General features: G+C 45.5%; 1 protein-coding gene across 1 annotated transcript; it reads left to right on the top strand.

The window, feature by feature from the left end:
• Positions 1 to 15: 15 nt before the first annotated feature.
• On the top strand, positions 16 to 27951 carry LOC135464664 (mucin-2-like; the record flags this gene model as incomplete). Its single annotated transcript, XM_064742158.1, has 8 exons — positions 16 to 291; positions 3300 to 3463; positions 16155 to 16484; positions 20757 to 20921; positions 23598 to 23860; positions 25565 to 25773; positions 26478 to 26548; positions 27681 to 27951. Coding segments are annotated over exons 1-8 (1749 nt in total), but the record flags the coding sequence as incomplete, so codon positions are not given.
• Position 27952: the final 1 nt, after the last annotated feature.

Raw genomic sequence — 27952 nt, 5'->3', positions numbered from 1 at the left:
AACACTGGCCCAAGTATGAGCACAACGACACCAAGTACAACAACTGGAACTACAACAGCTGAAACTACAACACTATCATCAGTGCAGAGTACGACAACTTCAACTGTACCATCTACACAGGCATTGCCTTCTACAAGTACTTTTCCTGTGACTTCAAATGCCACTACCACTGACCCTAGTATTACCACAACGACAGGAACTACATCTGTGACTCCTTCTCTTAGTACGACAACTTCATCACCTTTCACAAGTACGTCTGTAACTCCAAGTGCAAGCACCAGTAGTCCGACTGTAAGCACAGGGACAGAAACAACAACGCCAACGTCAGTGCCGAGCACAACTTCAAGTGTAGCACCCACACAATCATTCCTTTCTACAAGTACTTCTGGTGTAACTTCAAGTGCTACCAACACTGGCCCTAGTATCAGCACAACGACAGGAACTACATCTGCGACGACTGGTCTCAGTACGGCAAGCTCATCACCTTTCACAAGTACGTCTGTATCTCCAAGTGCAAGCACCAGTAGCCCAACTGTAAGCACAGCAACAGAAACAACAACGCCAACGTTAGTACCGAGCACAACTTCAAGTGTAGCATCTACACAATCATTCCTTTCTACAAGTACTTCTGGTGTACCTCCCAGTGCTACCAACACTGGTCCAAGTACAACAATTGGAACTACAACAGCTGGAACTACAACACCATTATCAGTGCAGAGTACGACAACTTCAACTGTACCATCTACACAAGCATTGCCGTCTACAAGTCCTTCTGTTGTAACTTCACGTGCGACATCGACTGACCCTAGTATCAGCACAACTGCAGGAACTACATCTGCAACGTCTGGTCTAAGTGCGACAACTTTATCACCTTTTACAAGTACGTCTGCTGTAATTTCCATTGCAAGCACCAGTAGTCCGACTGTAAGCACAGGGACAGAAACAACAACGCCAACGTCTGTGCCGAGCACAACTTCAAGTGTAGCATCTACAGAATCATTCCTTTCTACAAGTACTTCTGGTGTACCTCCCAGTGCTACCAACACTGGCCCAAGTATTAGCACAACGACACCAAGTACAACAATTGGAACTACAACAGCTGGAACTACAACACCATCATCAGTGCAGAGTACGACAACTTCAACTGTACCATCTACACAAGCATTGCCTTCTACAAGTCCTTCTGGTGTAACTTTAAGTACTACTACCACTGGTCCTAGTATCAGCACAACGACAGGAACTACATCTGCGACGACTGGTCTAAGTGCGACAACTCTATCACCTTTCACAAGTACGTCTGTAACTCCCAGTGCAAGCACCGGTAGCCCAACTGTAAGCACAGGGACAGAAACAACAACGCCAACGTCAGTGCCGAGCACAACTTCAAGTGTAGCATCCACACAATCATTTCTTTCTACAAGTACTTCTGGTGTACCTCCCAGTGTTACCAACACTGGCCCAAGTATTAGCACAACGACACCAAGTGCAACAATTGGAACTACAACAGCTGGAACTACAACACCATCATCAGTGCAGAGTACGACAACTTCAACTGTACCATCTACACAAGCATTGCCTTCTACAAGTCCTTCTGGTGTAACTTCAAGTGCGACATCGACTGACCCTAGTATCAGCACAACTGCAGGAACTACATCTGCAACGTCTGGTCTAAGTAGGACAATTTCATCATCTTTTACAAGTACGTCTGCTGTACTTTCCACTGCAAGCACCAGTAGTCCGACTGTAAGCACAGGGACAGAAACAACAACGCTAACGTCAGTGCCGAGCACAACTTCAAGTGTAGCATCTACAGAATCATTCCTTTCTACAAGTACTTCTGGTGTACCTCCCAGTGCTACCAACACTGGCCCAAGTATTAGCACAACGACACCAAGTACAACAATTCGAACTACAACAGCTGAAACTACAACACCATCATCAGTGCAGAGTACAACAACTTCAACTGTACCATCTACCCAAGCATTGCTTTCTACAAGTACCTTTCCTGTGACTTCAAGTGCCACTACCACTGACCCTAGTATTACCACAACGACAGGAACTACATCTGTGACTCCTTCTCTTAGTACGACAACTTCATCACCTTTCACAAGTACGTCTGTAACTCCAAGTGCAAGCACCAGTAGCCCGACTGTAAGCACAGGGACAGAAACAACAACGCCAACGTCAGTGCCGAGCACAACATCAAGTGTAGCACCCACACAATCATTCCTTTCTACAAGTACTTCAGGTGTAACTTCAAGTGCTACCAACACTGGCCCTAGTATCAGCACAACGACAGGAACTGCATCTGCTACGACTGGTCTCAGTACGGCAAGCTCATCACCTTTCACAAGTACGTCTGTATCTCCAAGTGCAAGCACCAGTAGCCGAACTGTAAGCACAGCAACAGAAACAACAACGCCAACGTTAGTACCGAGCACAACTTCAAGTGTAGAATCTACACAATCATTCCTTTCTACAAGTACTTCTGGTGTACCTCCCAGTGCTACCAACACTGGCCCAAGTACAACAATTGGAACTACAACAGCTGGAACTACAACACCATTGTCAGTGCAGAGTACGACAACTTCAACTGTACCATCTACACAAGCATTGCCTTCTACAAGTCCTTCTGGTGTAACTTTAAGTACTACTACCACTGGTCCTAGTATCACCACAACGACAGGAACTACATCTGCGACGACTGGTCTAAGTGCGACAACTTTATCACCTTTTACAAGTACGTCTGTAACTCCAAGTGCAAGCACCAGTAGCCCAACTGTAAGCACAGGGATAGAAACAACAACGCCAACGTCAGTGCCGAGCACAATTTCAAGTGTAGTATCCACACAATCATTCCTTTCTACAAGTACTTCTGGTGTACCTTCCAGTGCTACCAACACTGGCCCAAGTGTAAGCACAACGACACCAAGTACAACAATTGGAACTACAACAGCTGGAACTACAACACCATCATCAGTGCAGACTACGACAACTTCAACTGTACCATCTACACAAGCATTGCCTTCTACAAGTCCTTCTGGTGTAACTTTAAGTACTACTACCACTGATCCTAGTATCAGCACAACGACAGGAACTACATCTGCGACGACTGGTCTAAGTGCGACAACTTTATCACCTTTTACAAGTACGTCTGTAACTCCAAGTGCAAGCACCAGTAGCCCAACTGTAAGCACAGGGATAGAAACAAAAACGCCAACGTCAGTGCCGAGCACAACTTCAAGTGTAGTATCCACACAATCATTCCTTTCTACAGGTCCTTCTGGTGTACCTTCCAGTGCTACCAATACTGGCCCAAGTGTAAGCACAGCGACACCAAGTACAACAGTTGGAACTACAACAGCTGGAACTACAACACCATCATCAGTGCAGAGTACGACAACTTCAACTGTACCATCTACACAAGCATTGCCTTCTACAAGTCCTTCTGGTGTAACTTCAAGTGCGACATCGACTGACCCTAGTATCAGCACAACTGCAGGAACTACATCTGCAACGTCTGGTCTAAGTAGGACAACTTCATCATCTTTTACAAGTGCGTCTGCTGTACTTTCCACTGCAAGCACCAGTAGCCCAACTGTCCGCATAGCAACAGAAACAACAACGCTATCGTCAGTGCCGAGCACAACTTCAAGTGTAGCATCTACAGAATCATTCCTTTCTACAAGTACTTCTGGTGTACCTCCCAGTGCTACCAACACTGGCCCAAGTATTAGCACAACGACACCAAGTACAACAATTGGAACTACAACAGCTGGAACTACAACACCATCATCAGTGCAGAGTACGACAACTTCAACTGTACCATCTACACAAGCATTGCCTTCTACAAGTCCTTCTGGTGTAACTTTAAGTGCTACTACCACTGGTCCTAGTATCAGCACAACGACAAGAACTACATCTGCGACGACTGGTCTAAGTGCGACAACTTTATCACCTTTCACAAGTACGTCTGTAACGCCCAGTGCAAGCACCAGTAGCCCAACTGTAAGCACAGGGACAGAAACAGCAACGCCAACGTCAGTGCCGAGCACAACTTCAAGTGTAGCATCCACACAATCATTTCTTTCTACAAGTATCTCTGGTGTACCTCCCAGTGTTACCAACACTGGCCCAAGTATTAGCACAACGACACCAAGTGCAACAAGTGGAACTACAACAGCTGGAACTACAACACCATCATCAGTGCAGAGTACGACAACTTCAACTGTACCATCTACACAAGCATTGCCTTCTACAAGTCCTTCTGGTGTAACTTCAAGTGCGACATCGACTGACCCTAGTATCAGCACAACTGCAGGAACTACACCTGCAACGTCTGGTCTAAGTAGGACAACTTCATCATCTTTTACAACTACGTCTGCTGTACTTTCCACTGCAAGCACCAGTAGCCCAACTGTCAGCATAGCAACAGAAACAACAACGCTATCGTCAGTGCCGAGCACAACTTCAAGTGTAGCATCTACAGAATCATTCCTTTCTACAAGTACTTCTGGTGTACCTCCCAGTGCTACCAACACTGGCCCAAGTATTAGCACAACGACACCAAGTACAACAATTGGAACTACAACAGCTGGAACTACAACACCATCATCAGTGCAGAGTACGACAACTTCAACTGTACCATCTACACAAGCATTGCCTTCTACAAGTCCTTCTGGTGTAACTTTAAGTGCTACTACCACTGGTCCTAGTATCAGCACAACGACAAGAACTACATCTGCGACGACTGGTCTAAGTGCGACAACTTTATCACCTTTCACAAGTACGTCTGTAACGCCCAGTGCAAGCACCAGTAGCCCAACTGTAAGCACAGGGACAGAAACAGCAACGCCAACGTCAGTGCCGAGCACAACTTCAAGTGTAGCATCCACACAATCATTCCTTTCTACAAGTACATCTGGTGTACCTCCCAGTGCTACCAACACTGGCCCAAGTATGAGCACAACGACACCAAGTACAACAATTGGAACTACAACAGCTGGAACTACAACACCATTATCGGTGCAGAGTACGACAACTTCAACTGTACCATCTACACAAGCATTGCCTTTTACAAGTCCTTCTGGTGTAACTTCAAGTGCTACTACCACTGGTCCTAGTATCAGCACAACGACAAAAATTACATCTGCGACGACTGGTCTAAGTGCGACAACTTTATCACCTTTTACAAGTACGTCTGTCACTCCAAGTGCAAGCACCAGTAGCCCAACTGTAAGCACAGGGATAGAAACAACAACGCCAACGTCAGTGCCGAGCACAACTTCAAGTGTAGTATCCACACAATCATTCCTTTCTACAAGTACTTCTGGTGTACCTTCCAGTGCTACCAACACTGGCCCAAGTGTAAGCACAACGACACCAAGTACAACAATTGGAACTACAACAGCTGGAACTACAACACCATCATCAGTGCAGAGTACGACAACTTCAACTGTACCATCTACACAAGCATTGCCTTCTACAAGTCCTTCTGGTGTAACTTCAAGTGCGACATCGACTGACCCTAGTATCAGCACAACTGCAGGAACTACATCTGCAACGTCTGGTCTAAGTAGGACAACTTCATCATCTTTTACAAGTACGTCTGCTGTACTTTCCACTGCAAGCACCAGTAGCCCAACTGTCAGCATAGCAACAGAAACAACAACGCTAACGTCAGTGCCGAGCACAACTTCAAGTGTAGCCTCTACAGAATCATTCCTTTCTACAAGTACTTCTGGTGTACCTCCCAGTGCTACCAACACTGGCCCAAGTATGAGCACAACGACACCAAGTACAACAAGTGGAACTACAACACTATCATCAGTGCAGAGTACAACAACTTCATCTGTACCATCTACACAAGCATTGCCTTCTACAAGTCCTGCTGGTGTAACTTCAAGTGCTACTACCACTGGTCCTAGTATCAGCACAACGATAGGAACTACATCTGCAACGTCTGGTCTGAGTACGACAACTTCATCACCTTTCACAAGTACGTCTGTAACTCCAAGTGCAAGCACCAGTAGCCCAACTGTAAGCACAGGGACAGAAACAACAACGCCAACGTCTGTGCCGAGCACAACCTCAAGTGTAGCATCTACACAATCATTCCTTTCTACAAGTAATTCTGGTGTACCGCCCAGTGTTACCAACACTGGCCCAAGTATTAGCACAACGACACCAAGTACAACAACTGGAACTACAACAGCTGAAACTACAACACTATCATCAGTGCAGAGTACGACAACTTCAACTGTACCATCTACACAAGCATTGCCTTCTACAAGTTCTTTTCCTGTGACTTCAAATGCCACTACCACTGACCCTAGTATTACCACAACGACAGGAACTACATCTGTGACTCCTTCTCTTAGTACGACAACTTCATCACCTTTTACAAGTACGTCTGTAACTCCAAGTGCAAGCACCAGTAGTCCGACTGTAAGCACAGGGACAGAAACAACAACGCCAACGTCAGTGCCGAGCACAACTTCAAGTGTAGCACCCACACAATCATTCCTTTCTACAAGTACTTCTGGTGTAACTTCAAGTGCTACCAACACTGGCCCTAGTATCAGCACAACGACAGGAACTACATCTGCGACGACTGGTCTCAGTACGGCAAGCTCATCACCTTTCACAAGTACGTCTGTATCTCCAAGTGCAAGCACCAGTAGCCCAACTGTAAGCACAGCAACAGAAACAACAACGCCAACGTTAGTACCGAGCACAACTTCAAGTGTAGCATCTACACAATCATTCCTTTCTACAAGTACTTCTGGTGTACCTCCCAGTGCTACCAACACTGGCCCAAGTACAACAATTGGAACTACAACAGCTGGAACTACAACACCATTATCAGTGCAGAGTACGACAACTTCAACTGTACCATCTACACAAGCATTGCCTTCTACAAGTCCTTCTGGTGTAACTTTAAGTGCTACTACCACTGGTCCTAGTATCAGCACAACGACAAGAACTACATCTGCGACGACTGGTCTAAGTGAGACAACTTTATCACCTTTTACAAGTACGTCTGTAACTCCAAGTGCAACCACCAGTAGCCAAACTGTAAGCACAGTGATTGAAACAACAACGCCAACGTCAGTGCCGAGCACAACTTCAAGTGTAGTATCCACACAATCATTCCTTTCTACAAGTACTTCTGGTGTACCTTCCAGTGCTACCAACACTGGCCCAAGTGTAAGCACAACGACACCAAGTACAACAATTGGAACTACAACAGCTGGAACTACAACACCATCATCAGTGCAGAGTACGACAACTTCAACTGTACCATCTACACAAGCATTGCCTTCTACAAGTCCTTCTGGTGTAACTTTAAGTGCTACTACCACTGGTCCTAGTATCAGCACAACGACAAGAACTACATCTGCGACGACTGGTCTAAGTGCGACAACCTTATCACCTTTCACAAGTACGTCTGTAACTCCCAGTGCAAGCACCAGTAGCCCAACTGTAAGCACAGTGATAGAAACAAAAACGCCAACGTCAGTGCCGAGCACAACTTCAAGTGTAGCATCTACACAATCATTCCTTTCTACAAGTACTTCTGGTGTACCTTCCAGTGCTACCAACACTGGCCCAAGTATTAGCACAACGACACCAAGTACAACAATTGGAACTACAACAGCTGGAACTACAACACCATCATCAGTGCAGAGTACGACAACTTCAACTGTACCATCTACACAAGCATTGCCTTCTACAAGTCCTTCTGGTGTAACTTTAAGTGCTACTACCACTGGTCCTAGTATCAGCACAACGACAAGAACTACATCTGCGACGACTGGTCTAAGTGCGACAACCTTATCACCTTTCACAAGTACGTCTGTAACTCCCAGTGCAAGCACCAGTAGCCCAACTGTAAGCACAGGGACAGAAACAACAACGCCAACGTCAGTGCCGAGCACAACTTCAAGTGTAGCATCTACACAATCATTCCTTTCTACAAGTACTTCTGGTGTACCTTCAAGTGCTACCAACACTCGCCCAAGTATTAGCACAACGACACCAAGTACAACAAGTGGAACTACAAAAGCTGGAACTACAACCCCATCATCAGTGCAGAGTCCGACAACTTCAACTGTACCATCTACACAAGCATTGCCTTCTACAAGTCCTTCTGTTGTAACTTCACGTGCGACATCGACTGACCCTAGTATCAGCACAACTGCAGGAACTACATCTGCAACGTCTGGTCTAAGTGCGACAACTTTATCACCTTTTACAAGTACGTCTGCTGTAATTTCCACTGCAAGCACCAGTAGTCCGACTGTAAGCACAGGGACAGAAACAACAACGCCAACGTCTGTGCCGAGCACAACTTCAAGTGTAGCATCTACAGAATCATTCCTTTCTACAAGTACTTCTGGTGTACCTCCCAGTGCTACCAACACTGGCCCAAGTATTAGCACAACGACACCAAGTACAACAATTCGAACTACAACAGCTGGAACTACAACACCATCATCAGTGCAGAGTACGACAACTTCAACTGTACCATCTACACAAGCATTGCCTTCTACAAGTCCTTCTGGTGTAACTTTAAGTACTACTACCACTGGTCCTAGTATCAGCACAACGACAGGAACTACATCTGCGACGACTGGTCTAAGTGCGACAACTCTATCACCTTTCACAAGTACGTCTGTAACTCCTAGTGCAAGCACCGGTAGCCCAACTGTAAGCAGAGGGACAGAAACAACAACGCCAACGTCAGTGCCGAGCACAACTTCAAGTGTAGCATCCACACAATCATTTCTTTCTACAAGTACTTCTGGTGTACCTCCCAGTGTTACCAACACTGGCCCAAGTATTAGCACAACGACACCAAGTGCAACAAGTGGAACTACAACAGCTGGAACTACAACACCATCATCAGTGCAGAGTACGACAACTTCAACTGTACCATCTACACAAGCATTGCCTTCTACAAGTCCTTCTGGTGTAACTTCAAGTGCGACATCGACTGACCCTAGTATCAGCACAACTGCAGGAACTACATCTGCAACGTCTGGTCTAAGTAGGACAATTTCATCATCTTTTACAAGTACGTCTGCTGTACTTTCCACTGCAAGCACCAGTAGTCCGACTGTAAGCACAGGGACAGAAACAACAACGCTAACGTCAGTGCCGAGCACAACTTCAAGTGTAGCATCTACAGAATCATTCCTTTCTACAAGTACTTCTGGTGTACCTCCCAGTGCTACCAACACTGGCCCAAGTATTAGCACAACGACACCAAGTACAACAATTCGAACTACAACAGCTGGAACTACAACACCATCATCAGTGCAGAGTACGACAACTTCAACTGTACCATCTACACAAGCATTGCCTTCTACAAGTCCTTCTGGTGTAACTTCAAGTGCTACTACCACTGGTCCTAGTATCAGCACCACGACAGGAACTGCATCTGCAACGTCTGGTCTAAGTACGACAACTTCATCACCTTTCACAAGTACATCTGTAACTACAAGTGCAAGCACCAGTAGCCCAACTGTAAGCACAGGGACAGAAACAACAACGCCAATGTCAGTGCCGAGCACAACTTCAAGTGTAGCACCTACACAATCATTCCTATCTACAAGCACTTCTGATGTACCTCCTAGTGTTACCAACACTGGCCCAAGTGTTAACACAACGAAACCAAGTACAACAAGTGGAACTACAACACTATCATCAGTGCAGAGTACAACAACTTCAACTGTACCATCTACACAAGCATTGCTTTCTACCAGTCCTTCTGGTGTAACTTCAAGTGCTACTACCACTGGTCCTAGTATCAGCACAACGACAGGAACTACATCTGCAACGTCTGGTCTAAGTACGACAACTTTATCACCTTTTACAAGTACGTCTGTCACTCCAAGTGCAAGCACCAGTAGCCCAACTGTAAGCACAGGGATAGAAACAACAACGCCAACGTCAGTGCCGAGCACAACTTCAAGTGTAGTATCCACACAATCATTCCTTTCTACAAGTACTTCTGGTGTACCTTCCAGTGCTACCAACACTGGCCCAAGTGTAAGCACAACGACACCAAGTACAACAATTGGAACTACAACAGCTGGAACTACAACACCATCATCAGTGCAGAGTACGACAACTTCAACTGTACCATCTACACAAGCATTGCCTTCTACAAGTCCTTCTGGTGTAACTTCAAGTGCGACATCGACTGACCCTAGTATCAGCACAACTGCAGGAACTACATCTGCAACGTTTGGTCTAAGTAGGACAACTTCATCATCTTTTACAAGTACGTCTGCTGTACTTTCCACTGCAAGCACCAGTAGCCCAACTGTCAGCATAGCAACAGAAACAACAACGCTAACGTCAGTGCCGAGCACAACTTCAAGTGTAGCCTCTACAGAATCATTCCTTTCTACAAGTACTTCTGGTGTACCTCCCAGTGCTACCAACACTGGCCCAAGTATTAGCACAACGACACCAAGTACAACAAGTGGAACTACAACACTATCATCAGTGCAGAGTACAACAACTTCATCTGTACCATCTACACAAGCATTGCCTTCTACAAGTCCTGCTGGTGTAACTTCAAGTGCTACTACCACTGGTCCTAGTATCAGCACAACGATAGGAACTACATCTGCAACGTCTGGTCTGAGTACGACAACTTCATCACCTTTCACAAGTACGTCTGTAACTCCAAGTGCAAGCACCAGTAGCCCAACTGTAAGCACAGGGACAGAAACAACAACGCCAACGTCTGTGCCGAGCACAACCTCAAGTGTAGCATCTACACAATCATTCCTTTCTACAAGTACTTCTGGTGTACCGCCCAGTGTTACCAACACTGGCCCAAGTATTAGCACAACGACACCAAGTACAACAACTGGAACTACAACAGCTGAAACTACAACACTATCATCAGTGCAGAGTACGACAACTTCAACTGTACCATATACACAAGCATTGCCTTCTACAAGTACTTTTCCTGTGACTTCAAATGCCACTACCACTGACCCTAGTATTACCACAACGACAGGAACTACATCTGTGACTCCTTCTCTTAGTACGACAACTTCATCACCTTTCACAAGTACGTCTGTAACTCCAAGTGCAAGCACCAGTAGTCCGACTGTAAGCACAGGGACAGAAACAACAACGCCAACGTCAGTGCCGAGCACAACTTCAAGTGTAGCACCCACACAATCATTCCTTTCTACAAGTACTTCTGGTGTAACTTCAAGTGCTACCAACACTGGCCCTAGTATCAGCACAACGACAGGAACTACATCTGCGACGACTGGTCTCAGTACGGCAAGCTCATCACCTTTCACAAGTACGTCTGTATCTCCAAGTGCAAGCACCAGTAGCCCAACTGTAAGCACAGCAACAGAAACAACAACGCCAACGTTAGTACCGAGCACAACTTCAAGTGTAGCATCTACACAATCATTCCTTTCTACAAGTACTTCTGGTGTACCTCCCAGTGCTACCAACACTGGCCCAAGTACAACAATTGGAACTACAACAGCTGGAACTACAACACCATTATCAGTGCAGAGTACGACAACTTCAACTGTACCATCTACACAAGCATTGCCTTCTACAAGTCCTTCTGGTGTAACTTTAAGTGCTACTACCACTGGTCCTAGTATCAGCACAACGACAAGAACTACATCTGCGACGACTGGTCTAAGTGAGACAACTTTATCACCTTTTACAAGTACGTCTGTAACTCCAAGTGCAACCACCAGTAGCCAAACTGTAAGCACAGTGATTGAAACAACAACGCCAACGTCAGTGCCGAGCACAACTTCAAGTGTAGTATCCACACAATCATTCCTTTCTACAAGTACTTCTGGTGTACCTTCCAGTGCTACCAACACTGGCCCAAGTGTAAGCACAACGACACCAAGTACAACAATTGGAACTACAACAGCTGGAACTACAACACCATCATCAGTGCAGAGTACGACAACTTCAACTGTACCATCTACACAAGCATTGCCTTCTACAAGTCCTTCTGGTGTAACTTCAAGTGCTACTACCACTGGTCCTAGTATCAGCACCACGACAGGAACTACATCTGCAACGTCTGGTCTAAGTACGACAACTTCATCACCTTTCACAAGTACATCTGTAACTACAAGTGCAAGCACCAGTAGCCCAACTGTAAGCACAGGGACAGAAACAACAACGCCAATGTCAGTGCCGAGCACAACTTCAAGTGTAGCACCTACACAATCATTCCTATCTACAAGCACTTCTGATGTACCTCCTAGTGTTACCAACACTGGCCCAAGTGTTAACACAACGAAACCAAGTACAACAAATGGAACTACAACACTATCATCAGTGCAGAGTACAACAACTTCAACTGTACCATCTACACAAGCATTGCTTTCTACCAGTCCTTCTGGTGTAACTTCAAGTGCTACTACCACTGGTCCTAGTATCAGCACAACGACAGGAACTACATCTGCAACGTCTGGTCTAAGTACGACAACTTTATCACCTTTTACAAGTACGTCTGTCACTCCAAGTGCAAGCACCAGTAGCCCAACTGTAAGCACAGGGATAGAAACAACAACGCCAACGTCAGTGCCGAGCACAACTTCAAGTGTAGTATCCACACAATCATTCCTTTCTACAAGTACTTCTGGTGTACCTTCCAGTGCTACCAACACTGGCCCAAGTGTAAGCACAACGACACCAAGTACAACAATTGGAACTACAACAGCTGGAACTACAACACCATCATCAGTGCAGAGTACGACAACTTCAACTGTACCATCTACACAAGCATTGCCTTCTACAAGTCCTTCTGGTGTAACTTCAAGTGCGACATCGACTGACCCTAGTATCAGCACAACTGCAGGAACTACATCTGCAACGTCTGGTCTAAGTAGGACAACTTCATCATCTTTTACAAGTACGTCTGCTGTACTTTCCACTGCAAGCACCAGTAGCCCAACTGTCAGCATAGCAACAGAAACAACAACGCTAACGTCAGTGCCGAGCACAACTTCAAGTGTAGCCTCTACAGAATCATTCCTTTCTACAAGTACTTCTGGTGTACCTCCCAGTGCTACCAACACTGGCCCAAGTATTAGCACAACGACACCAAGTACAACAAGTGGAACTACAACACTATCATCAGTGCAGAGTACAACAACTTCATCTGTACCATCTACACAAGCATTGCCTTCTACAAGTCCTGCTGGTGTAACTTCAAGTGCTACTACCACTGGTCCTAGTATCAGCACAACGATAGGAACTACATCTGCAACGTCTGGTCTGAGTACGACAACTTCATCACCTTTCACAAGTACGTCTGTAACTCCAAGTGCAAGCACCAGTAGCCCAACTGTAAGCACAGGGACAGAAACAACAACGCCAACGTCTGTGCCGAGCACAACCTCAAGTGTAGCATCTACACAATCATTCCTTTCTACAAGTACTTCTGGTGTACCGCCCAGTGTTACCAACACTGGCCCAAGTATTAGCACAACGACACCAAGTACAACAACTGGAACTACAACAGCTGAAACTACAACACTATCATCAGTGCAGAGTACGACAACTTCAACTGTACCATCTACACAAGCATTGCCTTCTACAAGTACTTTTCCTGTGACTTCAAATGCCACTACCACTGACCCTAGTATTACCACAACGACAGGAACTACATCTGTGACTCCTTCTCTTAGTACGACAACTTCATCACCTTTCACAAGTACGTCTGTAACTCCAAGTGCAAGCACCAGTAGTCCGACTGTAAGCACAGGGACAGAAACAACAACGCCAACGTCAGTGCCGAGCACAACTTCAAGTGTAGCACCCACACAATCATTCCTTTCTACAAGTACTTCTGGTGTAACTTCAAGTGCTACCAACACTGGCCCTAGTATCAGCACAACGACAGGAACTACATCTGCGACGACTGGTCTCAGTACGGCAAGCTCATCACCTTTCACAAGTACGTCTGTATCTCCAAGTGCAAGCACCAGTAGCCCAACTGTAAGCACAGCAACAGAAACAACAACGCCAACGTTAGTACCGAGCACAACTTCAAGTGTAGCATCTACACAATCATTCCTTTCTACAAGTACTTCTGGTGTACCTCCCAGTGCTACCAACACTGGCCCAAGTACAACAATTGGAACTACAACAGCTGGAACTACAACACCATTATCAGTGCAGAGTACGACAACTTCAACTGTACCATCTACACAAGCATTGCCTTCTACAAGTCCTTCTGGTGTAACTTTAAGTGCTACTACCACTGGTCCTAGTATCAGCACAACGACAAGAACTACATCTGCGACGACTGGTCTAAGTGAGACAACTTTATCACCTTTTACAAGTACGTCTGTAACTCCAAGTGCAACCACCAGTAGCCAAACTGTAAGCACAGTGATTGAAACAACAACGCCAACGTCAGTGCCGAGCACAACTTCAAGTGTAGTATCCACACAATCATTCCTTTCTACAAGTACTTCTGGTGTACCTTCCAGTGCTACCAACACTGGCCCAAGTGTAAGCACAACGACACCAAGTACAACAATTGGAACTACAACAGCTGGAACTACAACACCATCATCAGTGCAGAGTACGACAACTTCAACTGTACCATCTACACAAGCATTGCCTTCTACAAGTCCTTCTGGTGTAACTTTAAGTGCTACTACCACTGGTCCTAGTATCAGCACAACGACAAGAACTACATCTGCGACGACTGGTCTAAGTGCGACAACCTTATCACCTTTCACAAGTACGTCTGTAACTCCCAGTGCAAGCACCAGTAGCCCAACTGTAAGCACAGTGATAGAAACAACAACGCCAACGTCAGTGCCGAGCACAACTTCAAGTGTAGCATCTACACAATCATTCCTTTCTACAAGTACTTCTGGTGTACCTTCCAGTGCTACCAACACTGGCCCAAGTATTAGCACAACGACACCAAGTACAACAATTGGAACTACAACAGCTGGAACTACAACACCATCATCAGTGCAGAGTACGACAACTTCAACTGTACCATCTACACAAGCATTGCCTTCTACAAGTCCTTCTGGTGTAAGTTTAAGTGCTACTACCACTGGTCCTAGTATCAGCACAACGACAGGAACTACATCTGCGACGACTGGTCTAAGTGCGACAACCTTATCACCTTTCACAAGTACGTCTGTAACTCCCAGTGCAAGCACCAGTAGCCCAACTGTAAGCACAGGGACAGAAACAACAACGCCAACGTCAGTGCCGAGCACAACTTCAAGTGTAGCATCTACACAATCATTCCTTTCTACAAGTACTTCTGGTGTACCTTCAAGTGCTACCAACACTCGCCCAAGTATTAGCACAACGACACCAAGTACAAGAAGTGGAACTACAAAAGCTGGAACTACAACCCCATCATCAGTGCAGAGTACGACAACTTCAACTGTACCATCTACACAAGCATTGCCGTCTACAAGTCCTTCTGTTGTAACTTCACGTGCGACATCGACTGACCCTAGTATCAGCACAACTGCAGGAACTACATCTGCAACGTCTGGTCTAAGTGCGACAACTTTATCACCTTTTACAAGTACGTCTGCTGTAATTTCCACTGCAAGCACCAGTAGTCCGACTGTAAGCACAGGGACAGAAACAACAACGCCAACGTCTGTGCCGAGCACAACTTCAAGTGTAGCATCTACAGAATCATTCCTTTCTACAAGTACTTCTGGTGTACCTTCCAGTGCTACCACCACTGGCCCAAGTATTAGCACAACGACACCAAGTACAAGAAGTGGAACTACAACAGCTGGAACTACAATACCATCATCAGTGCAGAGTACGACAACTTCAACTGTACCATCTACACAAGCATTGCCTTCTACAAGTCCTTCTGGTATAATTTCAAGTGCTACTACCACTGGCCCAAGTATCAGCACAACGGCAGGAACTACATCTGCAACATCTGGTCTAAGTGCGACAAATTTATCACCTTTCACAAGTACGTCTGTAACTCCAAGTGGAAGCACCAGTAGCCCAACTGTAAGCACAGGGACAGAAACAAAAACGCCAACGTCAGTGCCCAGCAAAATTTCAAGTGTAGCATCTACACAATCATTCCTTTCTACAAGTACTTCTGGTGTACCTCCCAGTGCTACCAACACTGGCCCAAGTATTAGCACAACGACACTAAGTGCAACAAGTGGAACTACAACAGCTGGAATTACAACACCATCATCAGTGCAGAGTACAACAACTTTAACTGTACCATCTACACAAGCATTGCCTTCTACAAGTCCTTCTGGTGTAACTTCAAGTGCTACTACCACTGGTCTTAGTATCAGTACAACGACAGGAACTACATCTGCAACGTCTGGTCTAAGTACGACAACTTCATCATCTTTCACAAGTACGTCTGTCACCTCAAGTACAAGCACCAGTGGCCCAACTGTAACCACAGGGACAGAAACAAGAACGCCAACGTCAGTGCCTAGCACAATTTCAAGTGTAGCATCTACACAATCATTCCTTTCTACAAGTACTTCTGGTGTACTCCCCAGTGCTACCACCACTGGACCAAGTATTAGCACAACGACACCAAGTACAACAAGTGGAACTACAACAGCTGGAACTACAACACCATCATCAGTGCAGAGTACTACAACTTCAACTGTACCATCTACACAAGCATTGCCTTCTACAAGTCCTTTTGGTTTAACTTCAAGTGCTGCTACCACTGGTCCTAGTATCAGCACAACGACAGGAACTACATCTGCGACGACTGGTCTAAGTACGAGAACTTCATCACCTTTCACAAGTACATCTGTAACTCCAAGTGGAAGCACCAGTAGCCCAACTGTAAGCACAGGGACAGAAACAACAACGCTAACGTCAGTGCCGAGCACAACTTCAAGTGTAGCATCCACACAATTATTCCTTTCTACAAGTACTTCTGGTGTACCTCCCAGTGCTACCAACACTGGCCTAAGTATTAGCACAACGACACCAAGTACAACAAGTGGAACTACTACAGCTGGAACTACAACACCATCATCAGTGCAGAGTACGACAACTTCAACTGTACCATCTACACAAGCATTGCCTTCTACAAGTCCTTCTGGTGTAACTTTTAGTGCTACAACCACTGGTCCTAGTATCAGCATAACGACAGGAACTACATCTGCGACGACTGGTCTAAGTGCGACAACTTTATCACCTTTCACAAGTACGTCTGTAACTCCAAGTGCAAGCACCAGTAGCCCAACTGTAAGCACAGGGACAGAAACAACAAAGCCAACGTCAATGCCGAGCACAACTTCAAGTGTAGCATCTACAGAATCATTCCTTTCTACAAGTACTTCTGGTGTACCTCCCAGTGCTACCAACACTGGCCCAAGTATTAGCACAACGATACCAAGTACAACAAGTGGAACTACAACAGCTGGAACTACAACACCATCATCAGTGCAGAGTACGACAACTTCAACTGTACCATCTACACCAGCATTGCCTTCTACAAGTCCTACTGGTGTAACTTCAAGTGCGACATCGACTGACCCTAGTATCACCACAACGGCGGGAACTACATCTGCAACGTCTGGTCTAAGTGCGACAACTTCATCATCTTTTACAAGTACGTCTGCTGTAATTTCCACTGCAAGCACCAGTAGCCCGACTGTCAAAATAGCAACAGAAACAACAACGCTAACGTCAGTGCCGAGCACAACTTCAAGTGTAGCATCTACACAATCATTCCTTTCTACAAGTACTTCTGGTGTACCTCCCAGTGCTACCAACACTGGCCCAAGTATTAGCACAACGACACCAAGTACAACAATTGGAACTACAATAGCTGGAACTACAACACCATCATCAGTGCAGAGTACGGCAACTTCAACTGTACCATCTACACAAGCATTGCTTTCTACAAGTTCTTCTGGTGTAACTTTAAGTGCTACTACCACTGGTCCTAGTATCAGCACAACGACAGGAACTACATCTGCAACGTCTGGTCTAAGTACGACAACTTCATCACCTTTCACAAGTACATCTGTAACTACAAGTGCAAGCACCAGTAGCCCAACTGTAAGCACAACAACGCCAACGTCAGTGCCGAGCACAACTTCAGGTGTAGCACCTACACAATCATTCCTATGTACAAGTACTTCTGGTGTACCTCCCAGTGTTACCAACACTGGCCCAAGTGTTAGCACAACCACGCCAAGTACAAGAAGTGGAACTACAACAGCTGAAACTACAACACCATCATCAGTGCAGAGTACAACAACTTCAACTGTACCATCTACACAAGCATTGCCTTCTACAAGTCCTTCTGGTGTGACTTCAAGTGCCACTACCACTGACCCTAGTATCAGCACAACGACAGAAACTACATCTGCGACTCCTTCTCTTAGTACGACAACTTCATCACTTTTCACAAGTGCGTCTGTAACTACAAGTGCAAGCACCAGTAGCCCAACTGTAAGCACAGGGACAGAAACAACAACGCCAACGTCAGTGCACAGCACAACTTCAAGTGTAGCACCTACACAATCATTCCTTTCTACAAGTACTTTTGCTTTAACTCCCAGTGCTACCAACACTGGCCCAAGTATTAGCACAACGACACCAAGTGCAACAAGTGGAACTACAACGGCTGGAACTACAACACCATCATCAGTGCAGAGTACGGCAACTTCAACTGTACCATCTACACAAGCATTGCCTTCCACAAGTTCTTCTGGTGTAACTTCAAGTGCTACTACCAATGGCCCTAGTATTACCACAACGACAGGAATTACATCTGCGACGACTGTTCTAAGTTCGGCAAGTTCATCACCTTTCACAAGTACGTCTGTATCTCCAAGTACAAGCACCAGTAGCCCAACTGTAAGCACAGCAACAGAAACAAAAACGCCAACGTTAGTACCGAGCACAACTTCAGGTGTAACATCTACACAATTATTCCTTTCTACAAGTACTTCTGGTGTACCTCCCAGTGTTACCAACACTGGCCCAAGTACAACAGTTGGAACTACAACAGCTGGAACTACAACACCATTATCAGTGCAGAGTACGACAACTTCAACTGTACCATCTACACAAGCATTGCCTTCTACAAGTCATTTTGGTGTAACTTTAAGTACTACTACCACTGGTCCTAGTATCAGCACAACGATAGGAACTACATCTCCGACGACTGGTCTAAGTGCGACAACTTTATCACCTTTTACAAATACGTCTGTAACTCCAAGTGCAAGCACCAGTAGCCCAACTGTAAGCACAGGGACAGAAACAACAACGCTAACGTCAGTGCCGAGCACAACTTCAAGTGTAGCATCCACACAATCATTCCTTTCTACAAGTACTTCTGGTGTACCTTCCAGTGCTACCAACACTGGCCCAAGTATTAGCACAACGACACCAAGTACAAGAAGTGAAACTACAACAGCTGGAACTACAACACCATCATCAGTGCAGAATACGACAACTTCAACTGTACCATCTACACAAGCATTGCCTTCTACAAGTCCTACTGGTGTAACTTCAAGGGCGACATCGACTGACCCTAGTATCAGCACAACGGCAGGAACTACATCTGCGACGACTGGTCTAAGTACGGCAAGCTCATCACCTTTCACAAGTACGTCTGTATCTCCAAGTACAAGCACCAGTAGCCCAACTGTAAGCACAGCAACAGAAACAACAACGCCAACGTTAGTACCTAGCACAACTTCAAGTGTAGCATCTACACAATCATTCCTATCTACAAGTACTTCTGGTGTACCTCCCAGTGTTACCAACACTGGCCCAAGTACAACAATTGGAACTACAAAAGCTGGAACTACAACACCATTATCAGTGCAGAGTACGACAACTTCAACTATACCATCTACACAAGCATTGCTTTCTACAAGTCCTTCTGGTGTAACTTTAAGTGCTACTACCACTGGCCCTAGTGTCAGCACAACGACAGGAACTATCTCTCCAACGTTTGGTCTATGTACGACAACTTCATCACCTTTCACAAGTACGTCTATAACTACAAGTGCAAGCACCAGTAGCCCAACTGTAAGCACAGGGACAGAAACAAAAACGCCAACGTCAGTGCCGAGCACAACTTCAAGTGTAGCACCTACACAATCATTCCTATCTACAAGCACTTCTGGTGTACCTCCCAGTGTTACCAACACTGGCCCAAGTGTTAGCACAACGACACCAAGTACAACAAGTGGAACTACAACAGCTGAAACTACAACACCATCATCAGTGCAGAGTACAACAACTTCAACTGTACTATCTACCCAAGCATTGCCTTCTACAAGTCCTTTTCCTGTGACTTCGAGTGCCACTACCACTGACCCTAGTATCACCACAACGACAGGAACTACATCTGCAACGCCTTCTCTAAGTACGACAACTTCATCACCTTTCACAAGTACGTCTGTAACTACAAGTGCAAGCACCAGTAGCCCAACTGTAAGCACAGGGACAGAAACAACAACGCCAACGTCAGTGCCAAGCACAACTTCAAGTGTAGCATCTACACAATCATTCCTTTCTACAAGTACTTCTGGTGTACCTCCCAGTGCTACCAACACTGGCCCAAGTATTAGCACAACGACACCAAGTACAACAACTGGAACTACAAGAGCTGAAACTACAACACCATCATCAGTGCAGAGTACGACAACTTCAACTGTACCATCTACACAAGCATTGCCTTCTACAAGTTCTTCTGGTGTAACTTCAAGTGCTACTACCACTGGCCCTATTATCAGCACAACGGCGGGAACTACATCTGCAACGTCTGGTCTAAGTACGACAACTTCAACACCTTTCACAAGTACGTCTGTGACTACAAGGGCAAGCACCAGTAGCCCAACTGTAAGCACAGGGACAGAAACAACAACGCCAACGTCAGTGCCCAGCACAACTTCAGGTGTAGCATCTACACAATCATTCCTTTCTACAAGTACTTCTGGTGTACCTCCCAGTGCTACCAACACTAGCCCAAGTATTAGCACAACGACACCAAGTACAACAATTGGAACTACAACACTATTATCAGTGCAGAGTACAACAACTTCAACTGTACCATCTACAAAAGCATTCCCTTCTACAAGTTCTTCTGGTGTAACTTCAAGTGCTACCACCACTGGTCCTAGTATCAGCACAACGACAGGAACTACATCTGCGACGACTGGTCTAAGTACGGCAAGCTCATCTCCTTTCACAAGTACGTCTGTATCTCCAAGTGCAAGCACCAGTAGCCCAACTGTAAGCACAGGGACAGAAACAACAACGCCAACGTCAGTGCCGAGCACAACTTCAAGTGTAGCATCTACACAATCATTCCTTTCTACAAGTACTTCTGGTGTACCTCCCAGTGCTACCAACACTGGCCCAAGTATTAGCACAACGACACCAAGTACAACAATTGGAACTACAACAGCTGGAACTACAACACCATCATCAGTGCAGAGTACGACAACTTTAACTGTACCATCTACACAAGCATTGCTTTCTACAAGTCCTTTTGGTGTAACTTCAAGTGCTACTACCACTGGTCCTAGTATCAGCACAACGACAGGAACTACATCTGCAACGTCTGGTCTAAGTACGACAACTTCATCACCTTTCTCAAGTACGTCTGTAACTACAATTGCAAGCACCAGTAGCCCAACTGTAAGCACATTGACAGAAACAACAACGCCATCGTCAGTGCCGAGCACAACTTCAAGTGTAGCATCTACACAATCATTCCTTTCTACAAGTAATTCTGGTGTACCTTCCAGTGTTACCAACACTGGCCCAAGTATTAGCACAACGACACCAAGTACAACAAGTGGAACTACAACAGCTGGAACTACAACACCATCATCAGTGCAGAGTACGACAACTTCAACTGTACCATCTACACAAGCATTGTCTTCTACAAGTTCTTCTGGTGTAACTTCAAGTGCTACTACCACTGGTCCTAGTATCAGCAGAACGACAGAAACTACATCTGGGACGATTGGTCTAAGTACGAGAACTTCATCACCTTTTACAAGTACGTCTGTAACTCCAAGTACAAGCACCAGTAGCCCAACTATAAGCACAGCAACAGAAACAAAAACGCCAACGTCAGTACCGAGCACAACTTCTAGTGTAGCATCTACACAATCATTCCTTTCTACAAGTACTTCTGGTGTACCTTCCAGTGCTACCACCACTGGCCGAAGTATTAGCACAACGACACCAAGTACAAGAAGTAGAACTACAACAGCTGGAACTACAACATCATCATCAGTGCAGAGTACGACAACTTCAACTGTCCCATCTACACAAGCATTGCCTTCTACAAGTCTTTCTGGTGTAATTTCAAGTGCTACTACCACTGGCCCAAGTATCAGCACAACGGCAGAAACTACATCTGCAACATCTGGTCTAAGTGCGACAACTTTATCACCTTTCACAAGTACGTCTGTAACTCCAAGTGGAAGCACCAGTAGCCCAACTGTAAGCACAGGGACAGAAACAAAAACGCCAACGTCAGTGCCCAGCACAATTTCAAGTGTAGCACCTACACAATCATTCCTTTCTACAAGTACTTCTGGTGTACCTTCCAGTGCTACCACCACTGGACCAAATATTAGCACAACGACACCAAGTACAGCAAGTAGAACTACAAGAGCTGGAACTACAACACCATCATCAGTGCAGAGTACGACAACTTTAACTGTACCATCTACACAAGCATTGCCTTCTACAAGTTTTTCTGATGTAAGTTTAGGTGCTACTACCACTGGCCCAAGTATCAGCACAACGACAGGAACTACATCTGCAACGTCTGGTCTAAGTACGACAACTTCATCACCTTTCACAAGTACGTCTGTAATTCCAAGTGCAAGCAACAGTAGCCCAACTGGAAGCACAGGGACAGAAACAACAACGCCAACGTCAGTGCCGAGCACAACTTCTAGTGTAGCATCTACACAATCATTCCTTTCTACAAGTACTTCTGGTCTACCTTCCAATGCTACCAACACTGGCCCAAGTGTTAGCACAACGACACCAAGTACAAGAAATGGAACTACAACAGCTGGAACTACAACACCATCATCAGTGCAGAGTACGACAACTTCAACTGTACCATCTACACAAGCATTGCCTTCTACAAGTTCTTCTGGTGTAACTTCAAGTGCTACTACCACTGGTCCTAGTATCAGCACAACGACAGAAACTACATCTGGGACGATTGGTCTAAGTACGAGAACTTCATCACCTTTTACAAGTACGTCTGTAACTCCAAGTACAAGCACCAGTAGCCCAACTATAAGCACGGCAACAGAAACAAAAACGCCAACGTCAGTACCGAGCACAACTTCTAGTGTAGCATCTACACAATCATTCCTTTCTACAAGTACTTCTGGTGTACCTTCAAGTGCTACCACCACTGGCCCAAGTATTAGCACAACGACACCAAGTACAAGAAGTAGAACTACAACAGCTGGAACTACAACATCATCATCAGTGCAGAGTACGACAACTTCAACTGTACCATCTACACAAGCATTGCCTTCTACAAGTCTTTCTGGTGTAATTTCAAGTGCTACTACCACTGGCCCAAGTATCAGCACAACGGCAGGAACTACATATGCAACATCTGGTCTAAGTGCGACAACTTTATCACCTTTCACAAGTACGTCTGTAACTCCAAGTGGAAGCACCAGTAGCCCAACTGTAAGCACAGGGACAGAAACAAAAACGCCAACGTCAGTGCCCAGCACAATTTCAAGTGTAGCATCTACACAATCATTCCTTTCTACAAGCACTTCTGGTGTACCTTCCAGTGCTACCACCACTGGACCAAGTATTAGCACAACGACACCAAGTACAGCAAGTGGAACTACAACAGCTGGAACTACAACACCATCATCAGTGCAGAGTACGACAACTTTAACTGTACCATCTACACAAGCATTGCCTTCTACAAGTTTTTCTGATGTAAGTTTAGGTGCTACTACCACTGGCCCAAGTATCAGCACAACGACAGGAACTACATCTGCAACGTCTGGTCTAAGTACGACAACTTCATCATCTTTCACAAGTACGTCTGTCACTCCAAGTGCAAGCACCAGTAGCCCAACTGTAAGCACAGGGACAGAAACAAAAACGCCAACGTCAGTGCCCAGCACAATTTCAAGTGTAGCATCTACACAATCATTCCTTTCTACAAGTACTTCTGGTGTACCCCCCAGTGCTACCACCACTGGACCAAGTATTAGCACAACGACACCAAGTACAACAAGTGGAACTACAACAGCTGGAACTACAACACCATCATCAGTGCAGAGTACTACAACTTCAACTGTACCATCTACACAAGCATTGCCTTCTACAAGTCCTTTTGGTTTAACTTCAAGTGCTACTACCACTGGTCCTAGTATCAGCACAACGACAGGAACTACATCTGCGACGACTGGTCTAAGTACGAGAACTTCATCACCTTTCACAAGTACGTCTGTAACACCAAGTGCAAGCACCAGTAGCCCAACTGTAAGCACAGGGACAGAAACAACAACGCCAACGTCAGTACCGAGCACAACTTCTAGTGTAGCATCTACACAATCATTTTTTTCTACAAGTACTTCTGGTGTACCTTCCAGTGCTACCAACGCTGGCCCAAGTATTAGCACAACGACACCAAGTACAACAACTGGAAATACAACAGCTGGAACTACAACACCATCATCAGTGCAGAGTACAACAACTTCAACTGTACCATCTACACAAGCATTGCCTTCTACAAGTCCTTCTGGTGTAACTTCAAGTGCGACATCGCCTGGCCGTAGTAGCAGCACTACGGGAAGAACTACATCTGCAACGTCTTTTCTAAGTACGGCAATCTCCTCACCTTTTACAAGTACGTCTGCTGTAACTTCCACTGCAAGCTCCAGTAGCCCAACTGTCAGCATAGCAACAGAAACAACAACGCCAACGTCAGTGCCCAGCACAACTTCAAGTGTAGCATCTACACAATTATTCCTTTCTACAAGTATTTCTGGTGTACCTCCCAGTGCTACCAACGCTGGTCCAAGTATTAGCACAACGACACCAAGTACAACAAGTGGAACTACAACAGCTGAACATACAACACCATTATCAGTGCAGAGTACGACAACTTCAACTGTACCATCTACACAAGCATTGCCTTCTACAAGTTCTTCTGGTGTAACTTCAAGTGCTACTACCACTGGCCCTAGTATCAGCACAACGACAGGAACTACATCTGCGACGACTAGTCTAAGTACGACAACTTCATCACCTTTTACAAGTACGTCTGTAACTCCAAGTACAAGCACCAGTAGCCCAACTGTAAGGACAGCATCAGAAACAAAAACGCCAACGTCAGTGCCGAGCACAACTTCAAGTGTAGCACCTACACAATCATTCCTATCTACAAGCACTTCTGGTGTACCTCCCAGTGTTACCAACACTGGCCCAAGTATTAGCACAACGACACCAAGTACAACAAGTGGAACTACAACAGCTGGAACTACAACACCATCATCAGTGCAGAGTACGACAACTTCAACTGTACCATCTACACAAGCATTCCCTTCTACAAGTTCTTCTGGTGTAACTTCAAGTGCTACCACCACTGGTCCTAGTATCAGCACAACGACAGGAACTACATCTGCGACGACTGGTCTAAGTACGGCAAGCTCATCTCCTTTCACAAGTACGTCTGTATCTCCAAGTGCAAGCACCAGTAGCCCAACTGTAAGCACAGGGACAGAAACAACAACGCCAACGTCAGTGCCGAGCACAACTTCAAGTGTAGCATCTACACAATCATTCCTTTCTACAAGTACTTCTGGTGTACCTCCCAGTGCTACCAACACTGGCCCAAGTATTAGCACAACGACACCAAGTACAACAATTGGAACTACAACAGCTGGAACTACAACACCATCATCAGTGCAGAGTACGACAACTTTAACTGTACCATCTACACAAGCATTGCTTTCTACAAGTCCTTTTGGTGTAACTTCAAGTGCTACTACCACTGGTCCTAGTATCAGCACAACGACAGGAACTACATCTGCAACGTCTGGTCTAAGTACGACAACTTCATCACCTTTCTCAAGTACGTCTGTAACTACAATTGCAAGCACCAGTAGCCCAACTGTAAGCACATTGACAGAAACAACAACGCCATCGTCAGTGCCGAGCACAACTTCAAGTGTAGCATCTACACAATCATTCCTTTCTACAAGTAATTCTGGTGTACCTTCCAGTGTTACCAACACTGGCCCAAGTATTAGCACAACGACACCAAGTACAACAAGTGGAACTACAACAGCTGGAACTACAACACCATCATCAGTGCAGAGTACGACAACTTCAACTGTACCATCTACACAAGCATTGTCTTCTACAAGTTCTTCTGGTGTAACTTCAAGTGCTACTACCACTGGTCCTAGTATCAGCAGAACGACAGAAACTACATCTGGGACGATTGGTCTAAGTACGAGAACTTCATCACCTTTTACAAGTACGTCTGTAACTCCAAGTACAAGCACCAGTAGCCCAACTATAAGCACAGCAACAGAAACAAAAACGCCAACGTCAGTACCGAGCACAACTTCTAGTGTAGCATCTACACAATCATTCCTTTCTACAAGTACTTCTGGTGTACCTTCCAGTGCTACCACCACTGGCCCAAGTATTAGCACAACGACACCAAGTACAAGAAGTAGAACTACAACAGCTGGAACTACAACATCATCATCAGTGCAGAGTACGACAACTTCAACTGTCCCATCTACACAAGCATTCCCTTCTACAAGTCTTTCTGGTGTAATTTCAAGTGCTACTACCACTGGCCCAAGTATCAGCACAACGGCAGGAACTACATCTGCAACATCTGGTCTAAGTGCGACAACTTTATCACCTTTCACAAGTACGTCTGTAACTCCAAGTGGAAGCACCAGTAGCCCAACTGTAAGCACAGGGACAGAAACAAAAACGCCAACGTCAGTGCCCAGCACAATTTCAAGTGTAGCATCTACACAATCATTCCTTTCTACAAGTACTTCTGGTGTACCTTCCAGTGCTACCACCACTGGACCAAATATTAGCACAACGACACCAAGTACAGCAAGTAGAACTACAAGAGCTGGAACTACAACACCATCATCAGTGCAGAGTACGACAACTTTAACTGTACCATCTACACAAGCATTGCCTTCTACAAGTTTTTCTGATGTAAGTTTAGGTGCTACTACCACTGGCCCAAGTATCAGCACAACGACAGGAACTACATCTGCAACGTCTGGTCTAAGTACGACAACTTCATCACCTTTCACAAGTACGTCTGTAATTCCAAGTGCAAGCAACAGTAGCCCAACTGGAAGCACAGGGACAGAAACAACAACGCCAACGTCAGTGCCGAGCACAACTTCTAGTGTAGCATCTACACAATCATTCCTTTCTACAAGTACTTCTGGTCTACCTTCCAATGCTACCAACACTGGCCCAAGTGTTAGCACAACGACACCAAGTACAAGAAGTGGAACTACAACAGCTGGAACTACAACACCATCATCAGTGCAGAGTACGACAACTTCAACTGTACCATCTACACAAGCATTGCCTTCTACAAGTTCTTCTGGTGTAACTTCAAGTGCTACTACCACTGGTCCTAGTATCAGCACAACGACAGAAACTACATCTGGGACGATTGGTCTAAGTACGAGAACTTCATCACCTTTTACAAGTACGTCTGTAACTCCAAGTACAAGCACCAGTAGCCCAACTATAAGCACGGCAACAGAAACAAAAACGCCAACGTCAGTACCGAGCACAACTTCTAGTGTAGCATCTACACAATCATTCCTTTCTACAAGTACTTCTGGTGTACCTTCAAGTGCTACCACCACTGGCCCAAGTATTAGCA

Source organism: Liolophura sinensis, chromosome 1 (assembly GCF_032854445.1).
Source record: "Liolophura sinensis isolate JHLJ2023 chromosome 1, CUHK_Ljap_v2, whole genome shotgun sequence".
In the NCBI taxonomy this organism is placed as follows: Eukaryota; Metazoa; Mollusca; class Polyplacophora; order Chitonida; family Chitonidae; genus Liolophura; species Liolophura sinensis.
Note: the sequence above shows the minus strand (reverse complement) of the source record. Positions and strands in the feature narration are given on the sequence as shown.